The sequence below is a fragment of the Tiliqua scincoides genome, chromosome 8 (genome assembly GCF_035046505.1).
Source record: "Tiliqua scincoides isolate rTilSci1 chromosome 8, rTilSci1.hap2, whole genome shotgun sequence".
In the NCBI taxonomy this organism is placed as follows: Eukaryota; Metazoa; Chordata; class Lepidosauria; order Squamata; family Scincidae; genus Tiliqua; species Tiliqua scincoides.
The window spans coordinates 20,708,710-20,734,293 of NC_089828.1; the positions used below are offsets into that span (position 1 = coordinate 20,708,710).

Sequence of the window (25,584 nt, forward strand, 5' to 3'; positions counted from 1 at the left end):
CTCACAGGTGGAACAGGCTAAATAATTGCATGCCAGGAAAATGCAATTCTTAAAAAGTCAATGCAATTGTCTTATATACATATTCTTAATAATAATTCACATTATATATAAAACTGCTCAGCAAAAAAGTTCACAAAGCAGCCTACAGAGCAAATAAAAAACTGTTACATATTTGTATAATGTTGCTATTAGCATCACAAGATGGTTTAAAAGATATAAGAAATCAGATTTCAAAGAGACATATGAAATCATATGAAGTAGTATCTCATGTGCACATTCAGGGGCTGTGGTTTAAGACCCAATCTTAAAGGCCTATAGTACTGTCATTGATCTCCAGCACTGGCTCTCGGTATCATAAATGTGCCATAAAGCATGTTTATAGCACCTTTGGAGGAAGGTGCATAGGTGCCGGGCCAGTGGCATTTGGCCTAGCACTGGGGGAAAATATTGCTGGCCGTCGGCACAAGTGTTGAGGGGGGAAGCGTTCCAGGGCAGGGGGAGGGCAGGGTTGGGGGAGGAACTGGTCCAGGAGGGAGGTGGGACCAACGGAGGCCTGCTCTGCTTCATCCTATCCTCCGTGTCAGGCTGAAAAGCCTGACACAGAGATTCCCAAGTCTGCACCAGAAAATAGCTGGCGCAGACTTGAAAAGCCCCATTGTGGGGCCTGTGCCCCCTTACTTGGGGGAAGGGGATGAACATCCCTTTCACCCAAGGAGACCTCTGGCAGCTTCCTGGTGCTCATAGGATACAATGGCTGCCATTTTGGCACTGTTGTTTCTCTGGGTGCCAGGAAGTTTAGGATTAGGCTGCGCATCCCTGTATCTTTTCAGGAGGCCTACAGATTTCAGATTCAGACACCTTTATTAGGCATTATTAAGCATACAGACAAAGAGCATACCGGTGTGCACAAGTACACACACAAAACAGACTCATTTTCTAAGAAATAAAATCATTGGGATATGTTAGAAAAGTGGATCTGCGTCTAGTTAGGATGGCATACAGGAAACTGGCCAGTTGGTATATAGTCTGCTCATCAGTAGAAGCAAGCAACAGGTGCAAAATTACCTCATCACGTGCATGCGGAAGACCAAGCAATGAATTTAAAAACATGCTTCTGGTATCCTTATAATGAGGGCAATGCAATACCATATGTCCTGGAGATTCAATAGCCCCCAGACTACACGAGCATATAGTGGAAATCTGAGGATGGCGCCTGAATCTGGCTTCAATTCAAGCAATGGAAACATATTGCATCTGGCAAGTGTGAGTGCTCACCGGGCCTGAGGGTCAGATATCAAATGCAGATATTTAGTGCGCTTACCAAGGACCGGATAACTGCATCCGGAGAGGGGAGCATTTCTTATTAGCTGCTGCCTTAACTTCCGGACTCTTGATGTCCCATAGTCTGTGCATAATGCTCAAGCTAGTCTTATTTAGCATTTCATTACCCAGGATGTTCAGTGGAAGGCCAATAGATTGAATTTTTAGAACAAAAAACAAAACAAAATTTAGAACAAAACGCTGAAAGCCAGTGGATTGCCATGAATCGGCAAGTAATGCTTGAAGGAGGGGAGCTTGTCCTGCCTTAAAGCCAACATTGAGCCAGAATTTAACAAATTGGTCCATGCTAAATACTTGAGCCTATATTGTCCTGCCTCCATGCATAAGGTCTCATATGGAACACAGTAGGCCAGGCCAAGAATTTTGTATAAAAAGATAGATTGAACCCTTTCAACCTCCTGATTAAAAGCTGGGAGCCAAATCTGAATTCCAAAGAGAAGTTGAGCCACAGTTTTTGCGTTGAAGATGCGCAGAGCTGCTGGGACGCAAGAGTTGCCTCTTGAGTAGAAGAAGCGTAATATGGCCTGACCTACAGATTTCTTGCAGCAGTAATCTTCAGCAGCATCAAGTATCTCCCCCTAAAAGGGACTAACATGAGCAGTGTACAGATTTTGTATTTACCAAGTAATGGAACCTGAAAAAAAGTCTTGGTCCTTAAGATTTTTTGGACTCTTCCTTTGTAAACAGTGCTAAGGACAGAGCTACAGCTCAGTGATTGAGCAGCTGTTTTGCATGCGGAAAATTCTAGGTTCAATCCCTACACCTCCTAGTGGGGTGGGGAAGGATCCCTGTCTGTAACCCTGGAGAGCCACTGTCAGTGTGTGAGGACTAAACTGAGTGGAATTGACCAACAGTCTGACTTGGAATAAGACTGATTCTGATGTGCATGTGTGTATACAGGCCTCCTCCTGGAGCAGGCAACAAAGGTCAGTTTTAATTTGGCTTTTGGTCCAGATCCATTTTAGATTACAAAAGATGTAAGAATAAATAACTAGTTTTAAGTCTGAAACAGTAAGTTTGGAATTCTTGTCCCTGCTAATTGTCATCTTTTTCCATAGGCAACTTATTAAATCCTATCCCCTCAATTCCAGGTCATGTCTTGATGTTCTTTTCTGCCTCTCTCTAGTTTGCATTACCACCTTTCATTAGTAGGCTTTTTTGTCCAAGTATTCTCTTCTCTGGAATCTCCCAGTGACTCTGTTGCATACAAATAGAACTCTTAATGAATTTCAGCAACCTTATTTTGCCTTCAGGGGATATATTTATGATGAGTGGCGATTTCATGCAATGTAAATGCTTTAGAGTGGAAACACAGCTCCCAATGCACCTAGAAAGATTATTTGCCCCAGGCAAACATTTGGATTGCTTGGGCTGACAGTTTCCATCATGTTCATCATGTTTCCATCATGTACATCATGTCAAGGGTAGATTGTTCAAGGAGCAGTGAAATGCATTAAAAATTGATCATTTGACAAGGAGCTCCTCAAAATTTGAGGTGATCAGGACACTATCTTCTGGGCAAACTGGCAATTTTGCTAACTCTCCTGCTAACTGGACAGAGAGACACATTTTTGAGTGGTGCTCATTTTGTGTTTAGTGGGCCGAGAGTAACTGTTCCTCTTCATTCTAGTGCCGTGTCTTTTCTAGAGCCTGTTGCTGATGTTTCTTCATCTTTTTAGATTGTGAGCCCATTTGGTTATTTGATTTTTCTCTGTAAACTGCTTTGTGAATGCTTTTGTTAAAAAGAAGTATATAAATGTTCTTTAATAACAATACTAGATACATTTATCAAACAGAGAGAGGAAAATCTTGTCTCTCCCCCCCCCCCCCCCCGTATATCTACTTAAATAATCAAGATTGGGTTTATTTCTAGTTAATACTAGGGCCAGTGTTGAAAACTGGACTCATTGTTTTCCAGAATGTCACTCAGTGGAAATATCCATTTAAGGACAATGATAGAAGCAATCAGTTTTGTGTGTCTCTCTTCTAATTTATGATAAATGACACCATGACACTAAGCCTGAACAAATTAGCCCTTTTGCAATGAAGTGGTAATCAAATCCGTATGATTCTAATCCCACAAGTGAGCCTTGGAGTGGTTTAAGTGCATAGGAGCCCCCAAGAGGATCCTTTACATGCTGGGGTAATGTACGCGTTAATGGAAGAGTGCTGATGGTTTTCATTACCATTCTTCCGTTAAGAAAATTTCCCTGCCTTTTAGAGCCTGAGCAATCTTGCTTAATTGCTTAAATGCTTGGGGGTGGGGAGGTTGCTCTTGGAGGACTCTTGGGTCAGTGCTTGAACAACTCATAGTCCTCTTCCTCCCAGTATTTTGGTCTGAGTCATTTGTTGTCCATTCCTCAGTAATGCCAGTTTTCCTAGGATCTGTTTAAGGCTGGCTCAAATTGTATTACTGCCACCTCCTTGGTATTTTACATACCAGATGTATGGGAATTACAGTTCCTCCTCAAAGAGTTTTCCTTTTCCTTGTTCCATGATTGACTAGAGTGGGGAGAAGAGGTTGCATGTGGAGAATTGTGTGTGTTTGTCTCCCCAAACACAGGTTTAAGATACTATGTTTCCTATATGTTTACTGTTATGGAAAACTTTCCAGAGTAGCCTGGTGTCTCTTCAGTTCTGATGTTCCTCTAGGTTGGCCCATCGGTTGCGTGAGGCAATTTCTCAAGTTGGGGGGCACCACCATTGCTACTCCTTCTCCTGCTCCTTGGATTTGAAAAGAAACAGGAGAACAGAATGGGATGTTTGAAGGAGATTGGTGGTCTAGAGCAGTTGCTGGCAACCTTCAGTCTCGAAAGACTATGGTATCGCGCTCTGAAAGGTGGTTTCTGGAACAGCGTCTAGTGTGGCTGAAAAGGCCAATTCGGGAGTGACAATCCCTTCCACACTGGGAGCAAGTGCAGTCTGTCCCTGGTGTGTCTCCCTGGCTATGGGCCTTCTTCTTTGCCTCTTAGCCTCAGACTGTTGGCCAAGTGTCAGAAGCAGCCCCTGGCGTCACGCTCTACGCCAATCGAACGAAGACTTATAACCGGCAACTGCTGCTTCTCGTCTTGTGCCGACGCTGTATGGTGAAGTTGGAGTGTCCTCTCCAGTGCACGAAGAGGACAGAGCAGGGGTGCCCAAACCCCGGCCCTGGGGCCACATGCGGCCCTCGAGGCCTCTCAATGCGGCCCTCAGGAAGCCCCCAGTCTCCAATGAGCCTCTGGCCCTCCAGAGATTTGTTGGACCCCGCACTGGCCCGATGCAACTGCTCGCAGCGTGAGGGTGACTGTTTGACTTCTCACTTGAGCTGTGGGATGAGGGCTCCCTCCACTTCTTGCTGTTTCATGTCTGTGATGCAGCAGAGGCAGCAAAGGAAAGGCCAGCCTTGCTTTGTGCAAGGCCTTTTATAGACCTTGAGCTATTGCAAGACCTTCATTCATTCATTCATATAAGTTCGTCTTTAATATATTCATTCATGAAAACTTATGTAAATTTATTCAAATTTTAAATGTAAAATTAATTCTTTTTTTCTCCGGCCCCCGACACAGTGTCAGAGAGCTGATGTGGCCCTCCTGCCAAAAACTTTGGACACCCCTGGGCTAGAGCATCTCTAAGACTCCAGCCCATTCCTTTTCATTCCTTTGCATTTTTGCTTTTTCCTCTCTTCCTTTTTTGAATGCAAGGAGTGGCAGTGGCTGAATAAGGGGGCATTTGGCATCCTGTCTTGCCTTGCTGCTGTATCTTCCAGATTTGTGTGTGTTCCTTCTCCCCTACTTTTATGTGTTGTCTGTGTATTTCTAGCTACCTATTATTATCCTATTTGGAGCTTCAGCTTGTTCTTTATTAGAACATACAGCGACTGTCTTGGAGTTTGCTCAAGCAAACACATAGAGTTTTTCTGAAGTTCCAAAGAGCTGTTGTCTCTCCTGGCTGTCTGCCAAACGGCTGTCCATTCACCTCAGCCAAGTTCCCTTTATGAGGCAGTCACCGATATGAAGCACTGAGCTTTAACTGCCAGAATTCCCTTGTAGGCTCTTAACCACTTAGCTTTCTTGCTTGGCCCCAAATCATGTTTGACACTTCATTTAAGCCCAAGGTGTTCAGATACAAAAGGCCATGGTGCTTGCAAAAGCAGGAGATAGGAGTTTGCTGCCTGGTATGCTTTTGTGGGTTGACTTTCTTGACACATTCAAGCAACCAAGATGTTTTAGCTGTCTGAAAATGTCCTACTTCTCTGTTGCCTAATTATATCGTTATTATGTTGCTGTTTGTTTAGGATTGCTACAGCTTAGCAAACAAAGAATAACTTATTCTGTCCTTTATAACTACAAATGCATACCACAAATGCCAGAATTCCCCGTTATTGTTTTGGACATTGTGTAATGAATGAGATATTATTTCAACAGTTTTGTACAAACCCCATTTTGTACAGTCTGCCCTTTTAATTTGCGGGTTCAGAGCCCATGGATTTGACTCAACAAGGTTGTCTATGGCTATCTACATTATGTTGTTAAAGTCCCTTTTAAAAACAGTTTAACAAGTTTAAAAAAAAAAACTTAGTGCAGCAAGCTGGAGGGCAGTCTGTGGTGCTCTCAGAAGCAATTTCTGGGCTGCACTGAGGCCCCTCCCTGGCTCTGGATCATGCCAGGATGCATCATAGAAGTGTTTAGGAAGGATGGGGGAGGTAGCTAGAGGCAGTTTTTAAAGGGACCAAGGTGTGTGTGTGTGTGTTTAATCATGATTTAACCATTTTTTGCATCCATGGGGGTCCTGGAACAGATTCCCCATGGATAACAAGGCCGGACTTGTAATCTTTGGGACCTGTAAAAAATTTGTGGAACAGAAAGTTAGTTTTTAATCTATTATTTCATCTGTTCTTTCTCCAGCATCCCTTAGAGACATATGATCTCTATTCAGGCACACTCTACCTCTCTGTTGCTATGTATCATTTGTTGCCAACCCCCTTCCTGCCATAGAAATCCATATGACAACTGTGCTTCATTGACTTCTGTAGAGTAAGGGGAAAGGCCTGAAATTGGGGAGAACAGGCAAGGGTAGCAGAGTGTATATTCTATGCTCTGCTATAGGGAAATAAGCAGGATGGAGGGAGTAGAGATTTGTTGTCATCTGGAGGGGGCTTAGGATATTGGCACATGTGGACTCCTCACCCCACCCACATCTCTACCCTGTTTGGGGGTTTACACCAGCAGTAGTTGCACCAAAACTGAAGGTACATTGGCAAAGTGTTGCACCAGTGTCCATGGTGCATCCCTTGGCTGAACTGAGGCTGTAGTGGTGGGGCTATCATTTGTGTTGGTATCTGAGAGTGACAACCGAACAGCATAAACAGGGCGTGAAACAAAGCAACTGCCCATGCCAGGATAAGAATAATCATGGACCCCATAGGTTAGAAAAAGAGCAACTTTTTCTCAGTTTCATGGTTGTCTCAGTGGTTCCTTGCAACTTTCTTGTGGAAATGATCAATTAGAGTTGTGTCTCAAGATTTCTCTGAAGAGCTGCATTTGTCATGTGTGGAGTTGGTTTTACCAGGACAGGCAGCTTTTGTGAGAGAAAGGAACAGAGACGTTTTCTCCTTTCTTGTATCCCAGAGCAACTTGTAGAAAGGAGAATTGTGCATTTGTATGCATATCCCAGAGGAAGTATATGGGTGTGTGTGATGCAGAGTTGGTCCAGGACATTTTATCAGCCCTATCACACAATCTGAGAGTACATGAGATTTCTTACAATATTGCACAAAATGTTTGGGGCATGCCTTTTTGGAACACATGCCATTTTTTTGCCACCTGTAGAAAAGCACACACATCACATTCTTGCTCAGGATGCTCATACAGGTAGGCTAATTCTGCAACCAACTAAACTTGGGGCTGTCTATTAAAATTAGGAAAATGATCCTCCAACCAAATCCAAAGATTTCTCATTTCATGACCCATAAAAATGACCACAAATCTTTGACCACTGGGGGTCAGACTTCTGATAAGAACTTGCTTTCTTTTTTACACCTGGTGTCATGCTAAATTTCATATCCAGCATTTACTGACAAATTACACCTCTGTCAGCACAGTTTTTCCTTCATCAGCATTGGAACTGGTTTTCCTTTGTACCTCCTAATGTTACCTTGTTTGCTTTTCTCCAGTTATATGTTAGAAATCAACAGAATGCTCTGTTTATCCTGCTTTCAATATATACGTTTGGTCAGCTTTTGGGATATTTGATCTTTTGTGTGTTTTTTTCCCATTTAAAAGCTGCTGCAGAGGAACTTCCATTCTGATCAGAGCAGCATCACTGGGGGAAAGTGGATTTTAACCCTCCCCCATCTCTCATGATGTTGTCCTGATTGAAGCAGCTATCAGCCCCCTGGGGAGAAAAATTAGGCATTGCACAGGTACCTATACAATATATGTTCCCCACTGGGGCCAATATCAGCTTTGGGGAGGGGCAGTTTTGACCAGCAAAATTGCCTGGGGAAAGGGTTAAATCGCCCCTTTCCTGTGCCATTGCTTTAATCAAAATCTGAATCGGCTACAGCTGCTTTAATTAGAGAGAAGGTCAGGTGATTGCTGATCTCCCACATCACACTTTTATTCACCCTTAGGCTCCCATTTTAGTTACATGCCAGTGATGAATGAAAGTGGAGGATGTCAGTGATGCTAAAGACAGAGTTGTCCTTTGAAAGAGTGACCTCTGGCAAGCAGTTCTGCTTCCCAAACCTCCTGGCTTGCATTCTTGTTAATTTCCCTGTATTTTTAGGCTGTGCACAGGTGGGACAATAAAACTACATTAGAGTCTTCCTTTGGCAAGTTCTAGCAGACACCACTTCAAACTTGTATAACTTTTTGCAATATGTTTTGTGTGATTTAGGACTAATGCCCTAAAAGTGCCTTTGAAATGAGCATATGTGTTCACATGGCACAATAGCAATTGACTGACTGCCCCTTTTCCTTAAAGTAACCTCCATCAAGCAAAAAGGGAAAATATGAATGTATGAGTTGGTGAAGAATGACGGTGTTCCATTATCAATTCTGTATCTTTTCAGTACCTGTCGTTATCCATAACTAGAAAGTGGCAGAGATGTGTGCTGCATAAGATTTTATCTTGTACTATAGCATTGCTTCTGAGAACAATAATACACCAAAGCTAACAAAGTACAAGACACTTCTAAAATATTGCTTTTTCCTTTGCTTAGGTGCCAAAAAGGTGTTTAATTGCTTCTACCATTTCTCTGTTCCTCATTGGAAGGCTTATTGTATATGTGTTTGAGGCTTCAGACAATGGTAAATTTAACTAAGAGCAAAAACTCTCTGGTACATTGCTGGCTGGTACATTGTGGGTAAAACTACAACCCACTGTGGGTAAAACTACAGCTGCATAAGTGCTGCGTTTCTAGGCCTGGTGGGTTTTCATCCTGCTTTGATGGCCGCGGGCGGCCGCGGTGGCGGCTGCACCCCCACCTGCTTCGGGAGCAGTGGGTTTTCATCCTGCTTTGATGATGCCCTATCACTTGTTTGTGGGAATTTCATCAGGTATCTTTTCCTGATTTACTGTTCTGAATCACCTAGACATGGCCATTAATCATACCATTGGCCCTTGCATGTTTTGGTTTTTTCCAAGTGGAAATAGTTGCAATGTGGGGAGGTGCTTCAACTCTCTTTGATGCAGTCCTGATACTGTCTTCCCCATTCCCCACAGCATCTGGCCTTGGGAGCAAAGCTGCTGTTAACTTCTCTCCTAAGGCAGAGAATGGGGGTGGGCTGGGGGCATTTTCATCAGCACTGCAGCACAGGGGTTAAGTAAGGCCTTGTTCCTGCATAGTTGCCAACTTCCACTTGAAAAAACAAACATGCACTGACGTGATTAATGTTGCATCTGACTTGACCCTTGTGGCACTGAGCATATCTGTTTCATTGTGGAAAATGATCAAGATGTAACATTGTCATTGTCTGTGTGCAGAAGGAAGCTGATACAAAGGAGAGGTCTGTTTTTGATATTCCAATCTTCACAGAAGAGTTCCTGAACCACAGTAAAGGTGAGTAGAACATGAGAAATAGATTGGCTATCATTTAATTTGTGAAGTCAGAACATCTAGTTTCTTTATGATAATCCACTCCTAGGCCCAAAGTATAGAATCTGCTCTATGTCTCTGCTGAGCTCATCTAGCACTGGGCCTCAATCCTGGGAAGAAGGAAACTGCTTCCTTGTCCAAGTACTGGGATCCTTGCTTGCAGTGATGGACCAACCATTGGCTTTGTTGCTTTAAGCAAGAGGCCTTTGGAGGGAGAGGATCCCTTGTGACCTATCCTGTGTCCCATGAAGGTGGATACAAGATTCTGATACAAGCCATGATCTGCAGCCAGATGGTTTCCCCTTGGAGTTAGCATCAACTGGTAGTTGATGCTGTGGAACAGACTCTTGTGGTGTGATATCCTAGCATAGATTTGAGCTGCCCACAGAATATCTCATTAATTTGACCCCTCTGGAATTGGTGTTCTAAATGAGGAGGCGTTTTATTAATCAATCAGATAACTCTTGAATTATGTTATAAAAGTAAGAATAGCTGGACTCTTTGTCAAAAAAGGTCTCCACGGTGACCTGGCATATGCTCTTTTCATCGGTTACTTTAGCTGATTTGCTTCACCATCAAATACATTTCCAGCCTTTTTTGTTTTTTTTCCTTCCTGTTGATCTTGAATCATGTCACATATCCATATAATATAACCACTGATGTTCTTACTTCCTTGGCTGTGTTAGTAGGGAGGAGAATATGCCTTTCCCAGAATTTGTCTTATAGGTTTGATTTGCCACATTGTGACTTAAGAGACCAGTTCCCGCTTGTCTGTCTGTCTGTCTGTCTGTCTGTCTGTCTGTCTGTCTGTCTGTCTGTCTGTCTGTCTGTCTGTCTGGGGTTCCCAAACCTTGGTCCATGGACCACTGGTGGTCCGCAGTGCCCTCCCAGGTGGTCTGCGACCTCTCTGGTGAAAAAAGAAAAGAAAAATGCCCTTCCAGGAAGAAAAAAAAGCCTCTGCAGTGCCAGCAGCCAATCAGAGCATAGCCTTTCTCCGTCTCCTGCCTCCCCCCTCTACCTCCCTTCCCTCCTTGTCTGTGAGTGTCCAAACAAGTGAAAAAGTGAAGCGCAGGTGCCTTGTAAGGTGCGGGCGTTTGTGCAGCTTCTGGCTCAGCTGCATGCAGAGGAGAGGTGGGTCCCTGCAATTGGGGCTGCATCCCCCTCCTCCTCCAAGCTATTTGCCTTGGGAGCAAAGCTGCTGTTAACTTCTCTCCTAAGGCAGAGAATGGGGGTAGGCTGGGGGCATTTTCATCAGCACTGCAGCACAGGGGCTAAGTAAGGCCTTGTTCCTGCATAGCTGCCAACGTCCACCTGAAAAAACTAACATGCACTGACGTGAGTAATGTTGCATCTGACTTGACCCTTGTGGCATTGAGCATATCTGTTTCATGGTGGAAAATGATCAAGATGTAACATTGTCAATGTCTGTGTGCAGAAGGAAGCTGATACAAAGGAGAGGTCTGTTTTTGATATTCCAAAATTGAGCTGGTGCTTCCTTCACACGTCTCTTCTCCTTCAGGACCCACCTGCCTAAATTGTGTTGAACACTTTCCTAAGGACTCTGGACTCACAAGTGGGGGAGGAGCAGGGCCAGGGCTATGTAACAAAAGGAACTATGTCGGGATGTGTGCGCTTTTTGTTGGCTCATTTAACTACCTTGCATGACTTGTCTATAATCCCCTTGTGCTTACCCTCTCCCTTTTTGAGGTGTTTTTCCACACTTAAAAGAGGCAAGGGCTGTGCGTAATATGGTCTGGTGCGGGGGGGGGGGGAGAGAGAGACTGGATTGAATTGGGTGGGTGTGAAAACCTTTGAGTTGGGGGGGGGAATTATTATGTGTTCCATGTATTCCATGTAAACCCAAGACTTTCACAGCTAGTGAAGCATATGCAAGCACAACCATCACATTAATTATTAAATAATCTTCTTATGTATTACAAATTTAATTGTATTTTTTGTGTGCGAGGGTGGGGGGGTTGCATGTGGTCCCCACAGTCTCAAAATTTTGCCTTAGTGGTCCCTGAGCTCCTAAAGGTTGGGAACCACTGCTCCAAATGTTTCACTTTCAGTGTTAGGTCATCAACCTGGCTGCACTCCGACACCTTCTGAGCTTTCACAGGCAGCCGCAGATTGCACATTGGCCAGTTCTCAAGATTTTGTCTGTTTCCTGTCAGCTGACTCCACCGCATTCCTCTGCAAACTCCATCAGCCACTACCGGAGTAGTCAATTCCATTTCCATACCGGAGACCTGTTATCTGTTGCCATTGTATTGTCACTTTTCGCCCTATTTCTACATTGCTTTGGGGGGAACATCACAGCAGTGCAACAACAGTCTCAAGATTCTCCATCCTAAGCTGATGGGCCATGGGAATCAATTATAATTGTGTGCGTGCTTTTACCTTTTTCTTCAATTGTTTTTGTCAGCAAGGGAAGCAGAGCTACGCCAGCTGCGCAAGTCCAATATGGAATTTGAGGAAAGGAATGCTGCCCTGCAGAAGCATGTGGAGAGTATGCGCACAGCTGTGGAGAAGTTGGAGGTAGACGTGATACAAGAGCGCAGCCGCAACACTGTGCTACAGCAGCACTTGGAGACCTTACGGCAGGCTCTGACCAGCAGCTTTGCTGTAGTCCCATTGCCAGGTAAAAAACTTTTCCAGCTCAGTATTATTTGCATTGACAGGCAGTAACTCTCCACGTTCTTGGAAACTAGAGTCCTGTAGCCCTTCCTGATGTTGTCAGGGATTGTTCCTGGGCCATGCTGCATATAGACTTCTTACTTCACTCAACTATTGCTCCATGCCCCATAATAAGCGCTGAGGCCCTGAGGACTGTGTGCCACAGGTCTGGCTTTGGAGCATTTTATTGTGTTAAATCAGCGGTTTTCAACCACTGTGCCGTGGCACACTAGTGTGCCATGAGGCAGCCTCAGGTGTGCCACGGGGCCAGAGGAAGCAGGCAGCCGTAGGCAGCCGCGCTCGGGAGAAGTGGCTGCTTTGACTTTCATGGGGCAGCTGTGAAAAAGGAGCAGGTGCGGCTGCTTTGCAGCATCTCCTGCTGTGAGCAAGAGGAAGGCTGCAACCCGATCCTCCTTTACCTGGGAGTAAGTCCCAGGTAAGCCCAGTTGACTATTTTGGGGCTTACTTCTGAGTAGATATGCCTAGGATTGGGTATCAAGTCCCTTGTCTGCCCTGCCTGCTGATTGGGCAACCAGAAAATCCTGGAGGAGGTCTGGGCGGAGTGAGAACAAGGGAGCCAGAGGCAGGCAAGCAGGAAGGAAGCCAGCGAGTCTGCTTGATGCTACCAGCTTAAGAATGGGCTGACCGAGGGTCCTTCTAAGTGCAGCTCCCCAAAGCGACCCTCCCTGCCTTGCCTTTGCCTTTCAGAGGAGGGGTGTTGGGCCACAATCCTATCCAAACTTTCCTGGGAGTAAGCCCCATTGACTATAATGGGACTTACTTCTGAGCAGACACGCCTGAGCTGGGCTGGGCTCTCAAGTTCCTCTCCTAGCCTCACTTTCCTGGGAGTAAACCCCATTCACTATAATGGCAGGAGGTCTGGTCTAGAGGGTAGAGCCTGAGGATAACATCAGAAGGTCACCAGTTCGAGGACGCCCGCAGCTCCCTGAATGGCTGAGAATGGCGAGACCTTGAAGCAACTGACAAGCCCAGCTGGGTGATTCCATTTGCTCTTGGTGTGAGCAAGAGCGTCTTGGCTGCCCTCCATGTGAGGGCAAGATGGAGCTGCTTGTCAGCCTGCGTGGGAGAACTGGAGGCCAGAAGTGAGACCAAACCAGGAAGATCCATTCTGAAATGCTGTTGGTTCTTGAAAGAGAGAACCTCTATGATTGTAAAAATCCCCTTGAGGGATTTAGAAACGCCTGCCTATGTAAACCGCCTTGAATAAAGTCAGAAGAGTAATCTGATGGCCAGAAAGGCAGTATATAAATACTCTGTTGTTGTTGTTGTTGTTATAATGGGACTTACTTCTGAGTAGACATGCCTGGGCTGGGCTGTCAGGTTCCTCTCCAACCCCACTTTCCTGGGAGTAAGCCCCATTGACTATAATGGGACTTACTTCTGAGTAGACATGCCTAGGATTGGGCTTTTGGTCACACTTTTTCTGAAATACAGGCACAGGCGATTGGGGGGAGGAATGTGAGGCAAATGATTCTGGACCTTTGGAAGGTGTGGACCAATGAGGCGAGGGATAGCAGGAGAGGTGCTAACTGCAATTATGAGTTGAGGGGGGAATGTCCCTGTGGGAGGGCATGGGGTGGGGGAGAGGAGAGAGAAGTGCCAATTGCCTGCTCCTGTATTTGAGAAAAAAAGAGTGCAACCAAAAACCCAGTGCTAGGCATGTCTACTCAGAAGTAAGCCCCATAGGCACATTCCCCCCCCAATACCCAATGCCCCCCCCAGTCTTTGGCTGCAATCCTAACCACACTTTCCTGAGAGTAAGCCCCATTGAAAAAATAGGACTTACTTCTGAGTAGACCTGGTTAGGATTGTGCCCTTTGTCATGTAATGATTTAATTATATTAATTAAAAATTAATTGTAATATAGTAATTTAATGTAAGTAAAAAACTGGGAGTGTGCCTTGACAATTTTAGTGCCTTGACAGTGTGCCGTGAGCTAAAAAAGGTTGAAAATGGCTGTGTTAAATATTGACTCCCAATGATGAGACAGAGTGTATATTTTAGGACAGATTGTGCCACTTGGTAACATGCTTATTCCCTGTAAGAGAGGTTGTTTGTTCTATCCTATTCTGATGGGCAAAAGCCTCTGAGTGGCAAACATGCTACTCCATTACATTACTAATACCTATGCCTGAATGTTTCAAAGGAACTAAGGGAGGAATATCAATACATCATAGCCATCAGTTTTAAGAATGGTCCTAGTTAAGGGAACAGTAACTGCAGTTATTAAGAACATAAAGTAGTTCACAAGTGTTGCACTCTGAACCTTCCCCAGCCCACAATGTGATCTATGCTATAAGAGGATAGTGATGATCATCTACTGCAAGAACAAGAAAGGAGTAGGTAGGAAAGAGTACCTTAAATGGCCCAGGTGCTTCCTTCACCCCTCCCACTGTTTCCCCTATGATTGATCTATGTTGTTAAATTCTGAAAATAAGAATCTCCTATAGGTTAGTGTGTGCATTGTACTGGACAACATATATGCACATTCCCAACTAGATGCAGACCACCTAATGCTTCTACTAGGAATAATCTGAATGCAGAAAAATACGCATTATGTCGGATGTGTTCGGGCAGCTGTTTTCTTGATGAAATACTATTTCCCTTGTGCCATTATCACCACAGATGTTAGCTTTTATATCCTGTTAAGGAAATCATTTCAAAGACAATCCTATTAAAATCAAAAGGTTTTTTTTAAAAGTGGGGGATGGGTCTTTACAAAGATTTTAACTTTTTGATCTGGAATTTTCTTCGCAGGTTAATGTGTAGAGGTGTGTGCTAGTCCTTGAAGGCCTGTTGATAGGAACAGGTGTACAGTACATTATGGCAATGCCATCCTTCCATTTTAATGGCTTGTTGCCGAGCTTTGTTCACCCATACGAGCAGTCAGCATTGGTTTCAAGTGGCTTGCATTTAAGGATCAGGTTATTGTCTCTTTCATTTCAGTTGCTGTCTCTTTTGGTACCTCAAATTCATCTCAATACGCTATCTTCTGTTTACTTTTGTGTTGTATGTCTTTCAGGAAGTGGAGAGACCCCCACAATGGACACTATTGATTCATATATGAATCGACTGCATAATATTATTCTGGCAAACCCTCAGGAGAATGAGAACCTTATAGCCACCGTCCGTGAGGTTGTAAACCGCCTTGAACGCTAATGACTTGGTGAGCATATCAGGATTTCTGTGATCATTGTTGCTAAGGCTGAAATGTGGAGTTGATGTCATCTGATTGTTGATTTTCAAAGCTAAATTTCAGATTCTAAGACTAAATTTCAATGTTTCAAAGATTTCAATTTTGATGCAGAACTTGCCAATCCATATGGCTAACTGAGGCAATTACCTTAGGTGGCAGATTGGTGGGGGCATCCACCTCCATTGCTTTTTCTTTTCATCATGCTCCCTGAATTTAACAAGGAAGAGTGGTACAGAACAGAAGAGGCAGTGTGGAGGACATGACAGTGGTGGGTAAACCATTGGAATCCCTTAGACCTCCATTCTTCTGTCACATTTTCTCTTCCAGTCTGTTCTCTTCTTTTTTTTGAATCCAGGAAGGAGGTGGAGAAGTCGTGGCAATAGTTGGCATGCCATTATCTGTAAGGAAGGGTAATATTTGGTTTGCTGGAAAATCTTGGGCCACCTCTGTTTCAATGAAATCTTAAGACCAATAGTGTGTTAGTTATTCAGCAAAACTTGACACACTTGCAGTAAACATAAAGTATTTCTGATATTCTGACATCATACATTTTTCATGGCTACTCTTCTCTCTGCAGGGGCATTTTTAATAACCCAGTTGGTGAATAATAGGAACAACAAATCAAGCCTTCCCAGAATACTGTATTTCCTGCCACTAGTGTTTATCATCTTCTGTATATCAAGGGGAAGTAATGTGGCTGTACTTTTTTTTTTGTAGGCTTGTTTTTCTTTTTGAGCAGAAAGCATTAGCTTTTTTTTTTGTTCTAAACACATAAGGCTACATTCCTGTGTCTGTAGTTTGAATTGCTACTATAATGTCAGATGGCATTTTAATTCAGTGTATTCAAAGCCAAGGTCCATCTGTGCTGTAGGAAGCCAGAGGTCCTCAACCTTTCTCTTGCTGACTTTTTGTAATAATTGCATGGTTCAATTAATTGTGTGCTCCCCATTATAGCTTAGCTTAGGCAGAAAAGACTATTGCCCTTCCAGAGATCTGCCAGATGGAACAGGCCACAGTTCTAAGGCAGCTAGACTTCCCTCAAAATAGAGAATCAGCACTTATGTTTCTTTTTTATGAAGAGGAACAGCTTGCGGACACAGGTCTGGGGGCTTTCTGTAACTCAACCTCATTTTAACAGAGCATTTTCTTTTAGCACATGTGTCAGCTGTAAAGGAGAGACTTGAGGGATTTGCAGGTAGGAGGCAATTTGGTCTGCAGCAGAATGTGGTAGCTGATTTTAGAGGTCTCTCGTCAGGCAGGTTTTGGAAAGACGCCCCAGGCCCTGAACCAGATGCCTCCCTTTAGCACATTTTGCCAGAAAAACCTGCTTGAGGCTTTGAGTGCCTAAGACAGTTAGCTGAATGTTGGCTCTTCCCTGTCCTGAGAAGGCCTGGGAGAGTTATCAATGCTTCTTGTGATGTCAAAATGGAAAACATATTTGCTTTCAGGGTAAACTAGACTCAGATTTGAAACACTTGCAGCAAAACATTTAAAAAACAAAATGCTACTCACCCATTCTTTTTCCTCACCAGTTTTGGTTTAAAAGACATGATCTTACTCCCTAAAAGCAACATAAATGAGGCACTTAAAAATGTTGGTTGCAGATAGGCTTCATTATGCAGATATGAACACTCACCAGATGCGGATGTTATAAGTACGTTTGCTGCAATCAATAATAACTTCTGCCATTTTCTTGGCAAAAGTTTTGTCCAGCTAGAGGAGGTAGTGGAAAGTGTTGCTAGGTTGCCTAGGCTACTACCACAGATCAGCAATGGCTATTAATGCAGTTGTAGTGTTCACAGAAAGCCATTTCCTTTTGTCAGATAATGTTTGACAAGTTCCCTTCAGAGCTTTGTGGCATCTTTTAAACATGTGGCTAGATCACTGTTTCTCAAACTGGGTCGGGACACACTAGGTGGGTTGTGAGCCAATTTCAGGTCCCCATTCATCTCAATATTTTATTTTTAATTTATTAGGCTTGATGCTACCATGGTTTGTGACTACATTTGGGCTATCCTTTGAACAGGCTACTCAGTATATGCTTTTAACAGTGATAGTCAATGGGTCTTACTTCTGGATGTGGGTAGGATTCCAGCCTAGGATTGTTAAAAACTTTCCTGCTTGATGATGTCACTTCTGGTCATGACATCACTTCCAGGTTAATGACATCACTTCCGGTGGTCCCAACAAATTGTCTTTCTCGAAAGTGGGTCCCAGTGCTAAATGTGTGAGAACCACTGGGCTAGATGAATCCCAAGTGCGCTGGGAACAAGTTTCCAGCAAGTAATTGCTGGGACAGCAAATCATTATGTTGAGCCTACCAAAACTTCAACTTCCTCTGTGAATCATCTCCTCCCTCTTTTGTCAGGCTGATTGAAACCACAGCTTTTATCAAGTAAACTTCTGTCAAATAAAATTCTATGGACCACTCAAAGTCATTGCATCTTTATTTCACTCACTGTCTCCTTGGCTTCAGTAGCTGAGGAGCGGGGGACAGTTCAGCTTTTCCTTATTTGGAATGTACGTATAGAGTAGAAATGTCATCATAGGCTGTTACCATAATAACTTAATTAATATTAAAAGCAGGTCTTATTTTAAATATTAAAAATGTTTTTAATCCCCTTTCCCAATTTTGACAGACTGCTAGGTTGCAAAACTCCCATTTTCTCTGAGCCACTACATTGAACTTTATATCACATGTGTTTCTAATTTGTCTAAATGTATTGAGAAATTGAGGCTTTTCTTTTGAATGAAATTGCTGGCAAGGAGAATGGTACATAGGCAATTTTGCCATCCTGTGTGTGTAAAATGATAAACGTGAAGTTTTTTTACTCCTGCCTCAGGTCTCTGAGTTGAGTACCCTAAGCTTCTCAGTCATAAAGACACATAAGTTGCAACAGTGTATTTAATAGATGTTATTCATGCTTTTATTTAATAGATGTTATTCATGCTTTAATGGCATATTGCAAGGCCCATTTTGTACCTGAACTCTCCTGAGTTCATTACCATTGAAAATTGAACCAGAGCTGAGCATTGCCAGTAAAAACCCCTTTTCTCTAGCCTAGGGCAAGTGTTTTTCCTGCTAAGCTGTTCTTCAAGGATGCTGGTTGGAAGAATGATTATGTAAGAGGCTAATTCAGGGCAGTAGCCAGACTTGCTATGTAGGGTGGCCACATTCTAGGTGGGCCCACAACTGACCCACTAATGAGACGCGGTTGGGTGGCTGATCTGAGCAGTGGACTGGCTTGAAGCATTGGGTTGGTGGCGGGTGCCCTGCTCATTTCACGCCTACTGCCTCCCCTGGCTGAACCCTCAACACCCCTGTGTCTTGCCCAGTCTGTCCCAGCCTTGTACTGTACCAGCCAGTACATAGGAGTTAGCGCTCCCTGAGATCTTGGGACCCCTTTCATTTTTCACCTGGTCAGCATTTCCTTCCTGTGGAGCAACAGCATTCAGAGGTGGGTTAATGGCCCCAACTGCTTTGTCTATACAGATATGCCACCAAATCAGATAGCAGAAACCACCCAGTGTTTTTTATAGCCATGCTTTCTGTTTCTGGGTTGCCAGCCAATCACAGCTGATGTCAATTTAGGCATCACACTAAAACCATAATTAAGCTTCTTTGATTATGATTTCCTGTAATGTCTGCATTGAGTCACTGTCTTTCCAGCTTAACTCGCTTAACAATACCTTAATAGAATCCTGTTCATCCTGACAGATATAAACATCTAAACATTTTCTTATTTTTTGTCTACAGTCCTTAAACAGCGATGCTTCCTTCTCTGTTAAGTCAAAGTTGCCTTTTTTATGGTAATGCAGAGCTCTGAAATGTTCTCTCACTTGCGCTCCAACGAAGAGATCTTCCCTCTTTTCTTGCATCTTAGTTGTATGTACACTCTACTTTGTCAACCGTCAAGACTGGTATGCTTCCGTGCTTTGAAAGTATCTACAGAAGTATGTTACTGTTGAAAAGGTCAGTGATAATCGGGAGAGCAGAGGATGGGCCAGTTTTTCCTTTGCAGAAGGAACTGCAAAGCCTTCATGGTGGACTCAGACCAAACATGCCATTCTTCTCTTTTGTAGTTTGTTGCTTAGTCTGTTGCATGTAAGAGTCTTATGATTCAAATCTGTCTGTCTCACTCCTTCTGTCTCTCTCAAGCAACAGGAAATGGGCAGGGGAGAGTACATTTCTTCTATCCTCCTAGTAATATGTGACCATTCTGAAGAAATAAACTATATAAAAAAGGTCACATGCTTGCTGTGGATGTTCTTGCTGTGGATGTTAACTTACTAGCAAAAAGAAAGCAAACAAATGGGATCCAGCAGACACCATAGATCACATTTGGAGATAAGACAGTGTACACACTGCTTCTGAACATTCCTAGGGAAGGGACTATTGTTCCATGCTGGAGCCCCATGGAGAAGGTCCCAGATTCAGTTACTTGCATTTCTAGCTACTGTTGGGAAAGACCCCTGTTTGAAACCCTGGAGAGTCACTGACCTGTCACAATACTGACCTATATGGGCCAGTGGTCTGATTTGGTATAAGGCAGCTTTGTATGTTCCTTGAGCTTTGAGCTGTACCACTTAGACATATGAAGCTGCTTAAAGGTCAAATGTAGGCACAATGATAGAAGATCTTATCATCCATGGGTTATTTTGAAAGAGTACCTGCAACCCTGATGGGGTTGGGAGGTTTGACATTTATCCCCCCTTGTGCCCTTTTTTCCTATCTGAATTCCCCACTTTGGCAAATTAGGAGATGCTTTTTGTTCCATTGGGAATACTGTATGATACCATCTCATCTGAATTATACCATTGGACTATTCAGCCCCAAATTTAACTTGGGTTAGCCTCTGCTCACCAAGATTTGAGACAAAGATCTTTGCTAGCATGTATTTGATATTTAATTGGAGGTGCTAGGGATTGAACCTGGGAGTTTCTGTGGGCAAAGTAGGTGCTCTTCTACTGAGCTGTGGGAATTCCTAGTGTATATAAACAATTCATGTTTCCTGCTGGTCAATGTACTTTGAATATATATTGCTTTCTGTTTTGGAAATGTAAAGTGTAACAAGATAAAAACTAAATATGGAGACAGGTTCTTCTTGAATTGTGTTTGGATCATTTCTCAGTGTTCACTGTTCTGTATGTGGGACATGTTCAGCCCCACCGATCTTGCCTTCAGATTATTTCTCCTCGTCCAGCTTGTTTATGATTGTGTTCTGGAGCTTGGATTTGGAGATACAAACCATGGACAGAACTAGTCTGAAAAAACAACTTCTCTTATTCATCCCAGCTTTTTGTGAAAGCAAAGTTGTCCCTGGGGCTGTGCTAGATTTCAAGGAAGTGTCCACTGTGCTATATGCTTGTGAAAGGAATATAATCAGTGATAGGGACTAGCTTGTACAGCAAAGATTCTTGAGAGATGTGTGTGAAACAAGTTTTTTTAACCATAAGAATGCAATTATGCAAATTTTATTCTGTTTTATGTGGTCCTCAGTGAGTCTGATGGATCTCTTCTGCCTTCTGGGTGATGATGGATGATGTGGTCCTTCTTCTGGGTGAAGTGGTCCAATTGACCTGCTTAGGTGCCTCCTTTAGGGAAGCATAAACCAGACAATATAAGATGCTACAGTGTATTTCTGTTGCTTGCTTCTCTTGGAGTTTCACAGAGATTTTTTTGGTCTTTTGTCTTACAAAGTCAGCATCTGCTCAGGTCTCTGCAAATGCTAAATGCCATAGAATCGGTTAGAGGCTGGAGATAATTTCTTACATTTTAGAGGGAAACATGTAAAAATGTTTCAGCTGAATTTGCCATCACATCACCCTAGCTTTACAGGATAAATTCCTAAATAGATCCAGGTCAGAGGACCATTGGGAGCAAGCATTACATCAACTGACATGTTCTCCTCCACAGAATTCATTCAAAGGCCTATTCTGTGTGGCTGCAAGTTCTTGTGTCAAAACTGGCCTTCAGACACAAGGTGAGGGAATACATGGTAATTGAGGTGAATGCAAATGAATCCTTCCTATAGAGAGATGAACTTTTGTTCCAGTTTGATGCATCCAGGGAATAACTTGCTTTTGGTCCACGCAAACACTGGAATAATACATGTCACAGAAGATTAATGTTGAAATCTGATTAACCTTCTGCAGATATCTTGCCCTTTAAGTATTTATCTGGGTTTCATTGCAGGTTTCATTTGTAGCATGTGCATTGACAAAAAAAATCATGGCACTGCAGCAAGATGGGTGGAGCAACTTCCCCTACCTGTGTCTATGGCACTGCCTTCCTATGTGGCTTTTCAATTCCATACTGGACATGAGGGCCAAAAGTATGTGGTTTACAGCCCGCTTATGTGATTTCAATAATAATGTCCCCACTGTACTTCTGTTTGCAGGGTTACCCCATACTCGTGTCTCAATCACTTGACATTGGGTAGACAATACTTCAAAGGGAGAAAATGCAAAAATGAGGACAACCTCTCCCATGGAGTCTGTAGCAACTATGCAACAATTACAACATTGCTCTGGGCAGTTTCCCTAGCAGCAATGTATGGAAAACAGCCACTGTCAGGAAGCAACATTGCAATGGCAAGATCAACAGTGCTTGACTCATTCCTTCCCTTTTCCTTGCAGGCAGGGAGGAGGCAGTAGCTTTCCCCCTCTGCCTCCCTTAGCCCTGATGCTGCATAGCCTGGTGAGTAGGTCACTGAGAGGAACTGGCATAGAGACTTCAAGTCCTCACTTCTCCTTAACTTTGTTGCAATATATAATTGGCATTTGTGAGCATCTGCACTATGGAAATACAAGTGGAAATGCCCTGGATATCGATAAGGAGACGGGATCATATTAAATGAGCAAGGTAGAAGAAAGCAGTTCCCTACCTTGATACAGTAGTACAATGGGTAGGCTTCAGGAAGTAAGAGATAGAAAGCTTGATCCTCAAGAGAGGCCGCTACTCCCATCGCTAGAAACACTCCCATTGCCAGAAACACCCCCATCACCAGAAACACTGTTTCTGGTGTTCAGCTGCTTGGCCTAGACTGCTGGCCAATTTGTCCAGATAAAGGATGCTGTATCTAGAGCCCTAGTTCAGTTCTTTAGAGGACAGATATAGCACAGGGCCAAATCATCCATGAGGCCAAATGAAGTTGTTGTCTCAGGTGATGGTTTGTCAGAGGGTCTGTCTTCTGCCATTCCTCCATGCTCTATGGTTTCAAAAAGGAGTAGGGTAGAGCAGAAGAGGAAGTGTAGAGGAGAAGAGAGTGATCGACATGGAGCATTGGAGATGTTCTAATCCAGCCTTTCCTGTCCTCCATGCTTTGTCTTCTGCTCCATTCTCTTTTTTTTAATCCAAGGAGGATTGTTAGAGGCAGCATTTGGCATGGCCCCTTGTGTTTTAGGAGGCCTTGGGCTGGCCCTGCAAGTACAGAAGGCCAGGCAAAGTTGCTTCTTATCTGCCCATCCATATACACCCATACATCTGAGACCAGACCTAGTGGAAGTCAGTTTCTGGCTCTAGGTTAACTTGTGGTCAGCACTGAGAGTCCTTGACCTTGTTGTTCTTCCTTCTACCCGTTTACCATCCACTTGTTTGCCCTCTGGGCCAGAGGGATTGAACAATGATGGTGGTGGGAATGGGAGCAGCTCCTACCACCTGAATGTTTCTTGGCAAGGGAGTAGGTGGCAGCAACGATGAGGAAGAGCTGCTTGTGCAACAGTCATTTTCAGTAATGAGTTGCTGGTGGTGGCAACGGTGAGGAAAAGATGGTGTTGCTAAAGGTCCCTTCAAAACTGGTGCTGGCAGTAGGTCACGTGGTACCCTAAATGCTCATTGCCCACCCAACCCCTCTGATTTTATCTTTTCTATTATCTCATCTGCTTTGGCCATCTTTATAATTAAATCCTTTGTCATATTGCCACCTTCCCCATAGTATCTGAACTGTTCTCTAGGGGTTGGGATAGCTGCATTTCTGGGGGCCCTGTGTCATTCCCATTGTAGTTGCCTCAGCCTGAGGACTTGTTAATCATATTTATATCTTGCCCTTCCTTTAGAGGATTTCAGGGTGGCACACCTGGGGCTATCCATCTTCACAAAGGTCCTGTTAGCTGGCCCAAGACCATCCAGTAAGTGTTATGGTTGAGTGGGAATTTGAATCCTCCTGAGTTGAATTATATCTGCTACACCATACTGTTTAGAAGGTGGGCTGAAGAGGGAAAGGCATATGGCTATTGGTATGTTTTGGTGATGAAGGAGAGATGTTTACCCTATCCCAGGTGTACCATTGAGGTGAGTGCCAGTGAATCAGCCAGTTCTACTCCCTGTGGATATAGATGTGTCCCCTTGTGAATGCAATGAAGATGTGGCCTAAGAATGGAACTGGTGGAAGAGTCCTACATGCAAAAGTACTACAAGAGCATCTGCATCAGTTTAATGCTTTGGTGGACCACTGTTAATGATGGGGTAAGTTTTGGCTGTATGAAAGCCGAGCATCTAGTGCTCTTCAGGTTCAAATATTATTGTAGACCTCTGGTGCTGGCACAGCCCTGGACAGTGGCTGCCTAAAAAAAATAAAAAATAAAAGAGGATGTTTGAAGCTGCCTGGATTGCCCTTATTGTGAGAGAAAGGTGGGGTATAAATAAATAAAAGTATAAATTTGTGTTCAGTGATTTGTGGTTGGAGTAGATACAGTGGTCTACCACATGCCTTGCATGCAGAAGATCTCAGTTCAGTTCTTGACATCTCCAGTTGAAAAGTATCAGATAGGCAGGTGATGAGAAAAAAACTTCTTCCTGCTTCCCTGGAGAGATGCTTCCTGTCAGGAGTAGACATAAGTGGGCTGAATGAACCAATGATCTGACTCTATATAAGGTTGTTTCCAGAGTTCATGTTGGACTAACCACAATCTCATTCTACCAAACCACCTAGCTTGGCAGTGTAGGTGGTATCCAGAACTGTCCTTCAATATATAATGAGCATTTATATGAGCATATATGAGTTCTCAATGTGCAGCCATGTACCATGGTGAGGAGTGAATGCAGTCCTGGAATGATGAATAGAATGCCTGCTAATGTGATGACGACTTCTCCATTCCCACCCTTGCCAGGCCACCTTCCCTGCCCAGCTGTGTCCTAGCAACAGTGCAGTTTGCATACAGCACTTTGCTGTATATCCACAGGGATGTTTCAGCTCCCCTACTTGAATTGTCAATGTTCATTTTAAAAAGTAAGTCTTATGTCTTTTACCTGTGGCGATACATGAAAAAGCATGCAGGCACACTTCCACCCACTTCATCTTGAAGGAACCGTGCAATTAAATAATTTTTAAGTGTAGCAGGCTTCCTGCATTTATGTCCTGGCTGTTCTACAATGACCCCCCTTCACAACCAAATGTCTGGCTGCAGGCCTAGTTGTACACTTCTGTTCCTATAGAGAAAATGCCTTGTGCTGTCACAGCGCTATTTCTGGTTAACTGATCCAAAACAACAGAGGTTAATTGTGATCCTGTCATAGTCACTCAGCACAGTGGGAGGAGAAGATCCCATTGTTGGTCACTTTTTAAAATTGAAACAAAGGTAATGAGGTCCACTTGTTGACTAAAATTTTTCCAAATTGATGAAATGCCATGTTTTCTGCAGACATCTCTTTAATTTTAAGACTTGTTTTGAAAGAGTTGATGGGCTTTCCCAACATTTGCTTCATTATATTTGCTTAAGGCTGCATCTGTTCTGATCTGGTGTTCAGGGAGTGAAACTGTGACTAGTTGTCGTCTCCTTTTGAAAGACATTGTCAAATTCACATTCAAAGTTGTTGCATATGAATATTATGCCTATTCCCTTGACTGGTTTATTAAACTTGTGATTTGCCAGCTTTGAGAGTTCAATGTGCTTTTTGTATGTGTTAAAACATGAGTGTTCATATTCTGATGTTTTGAAGGTGCTGCTTACAGGGCAACCTATAGAAATGATGCAACACTGTTTTGGTATGTGGGCTTTCTTACTGAAGTGCCAGGGCCAGCCCACCCTTGAAGCCAACTGAGGGCCCAATCCTATCCAACTCATCAGCACTGGTGCAACCGCAATGCAGCCCTGAGATAAGGGAACAAATGTTCCCATGCCTTGAGGAGGCCTCCGTTACTGCCTCCCCACCACAGGATGCCGTGCATGCCCCATTGGCATGGCTGCACTGGCACTGGAAACTTGGATAGGATTGGGCTCTGAGATGGCCGTCTCTGTCTGCTAGCTTCTCCTCCTTCTAGTTCTCCTC

General features: G+C 43.6%; 1 protein-coding gene across 1 annotated transcript in view; it reads left to right on the forward strand.

Annotated features, from left to right (window-relative positions):
- Positions 1-25,223, forward strand: part of HMG20A (high mobility group 20A) — a 71,099-nt gene extending 45,876 nt beyond the window's left edge. Inside the window, exons 7-10 of the mRNA XM_066635032.1 lie at positions 9,310-9,385; positions 11,847-12,062; positions 15,141-15,284; positions 19,072-25,223. Of these exons, the coding sequence (XP_066491129.1) occupies positions 9,310-9,385; positions 11,847-12,062; positions 15,141-15,277 (429 nt within the window). The 3' untranslated portion in view covers positions 15,278-15,284; positions 19,072-25,223. The remainder of the gene's footprint in view (positions 1-9,309; positions 9,386-11,846; positions 12,063-15,140; positions 15,285-19,071) is intronic.
- Positions 25,224-25,584: the final 361 nt, after the last annotated feature.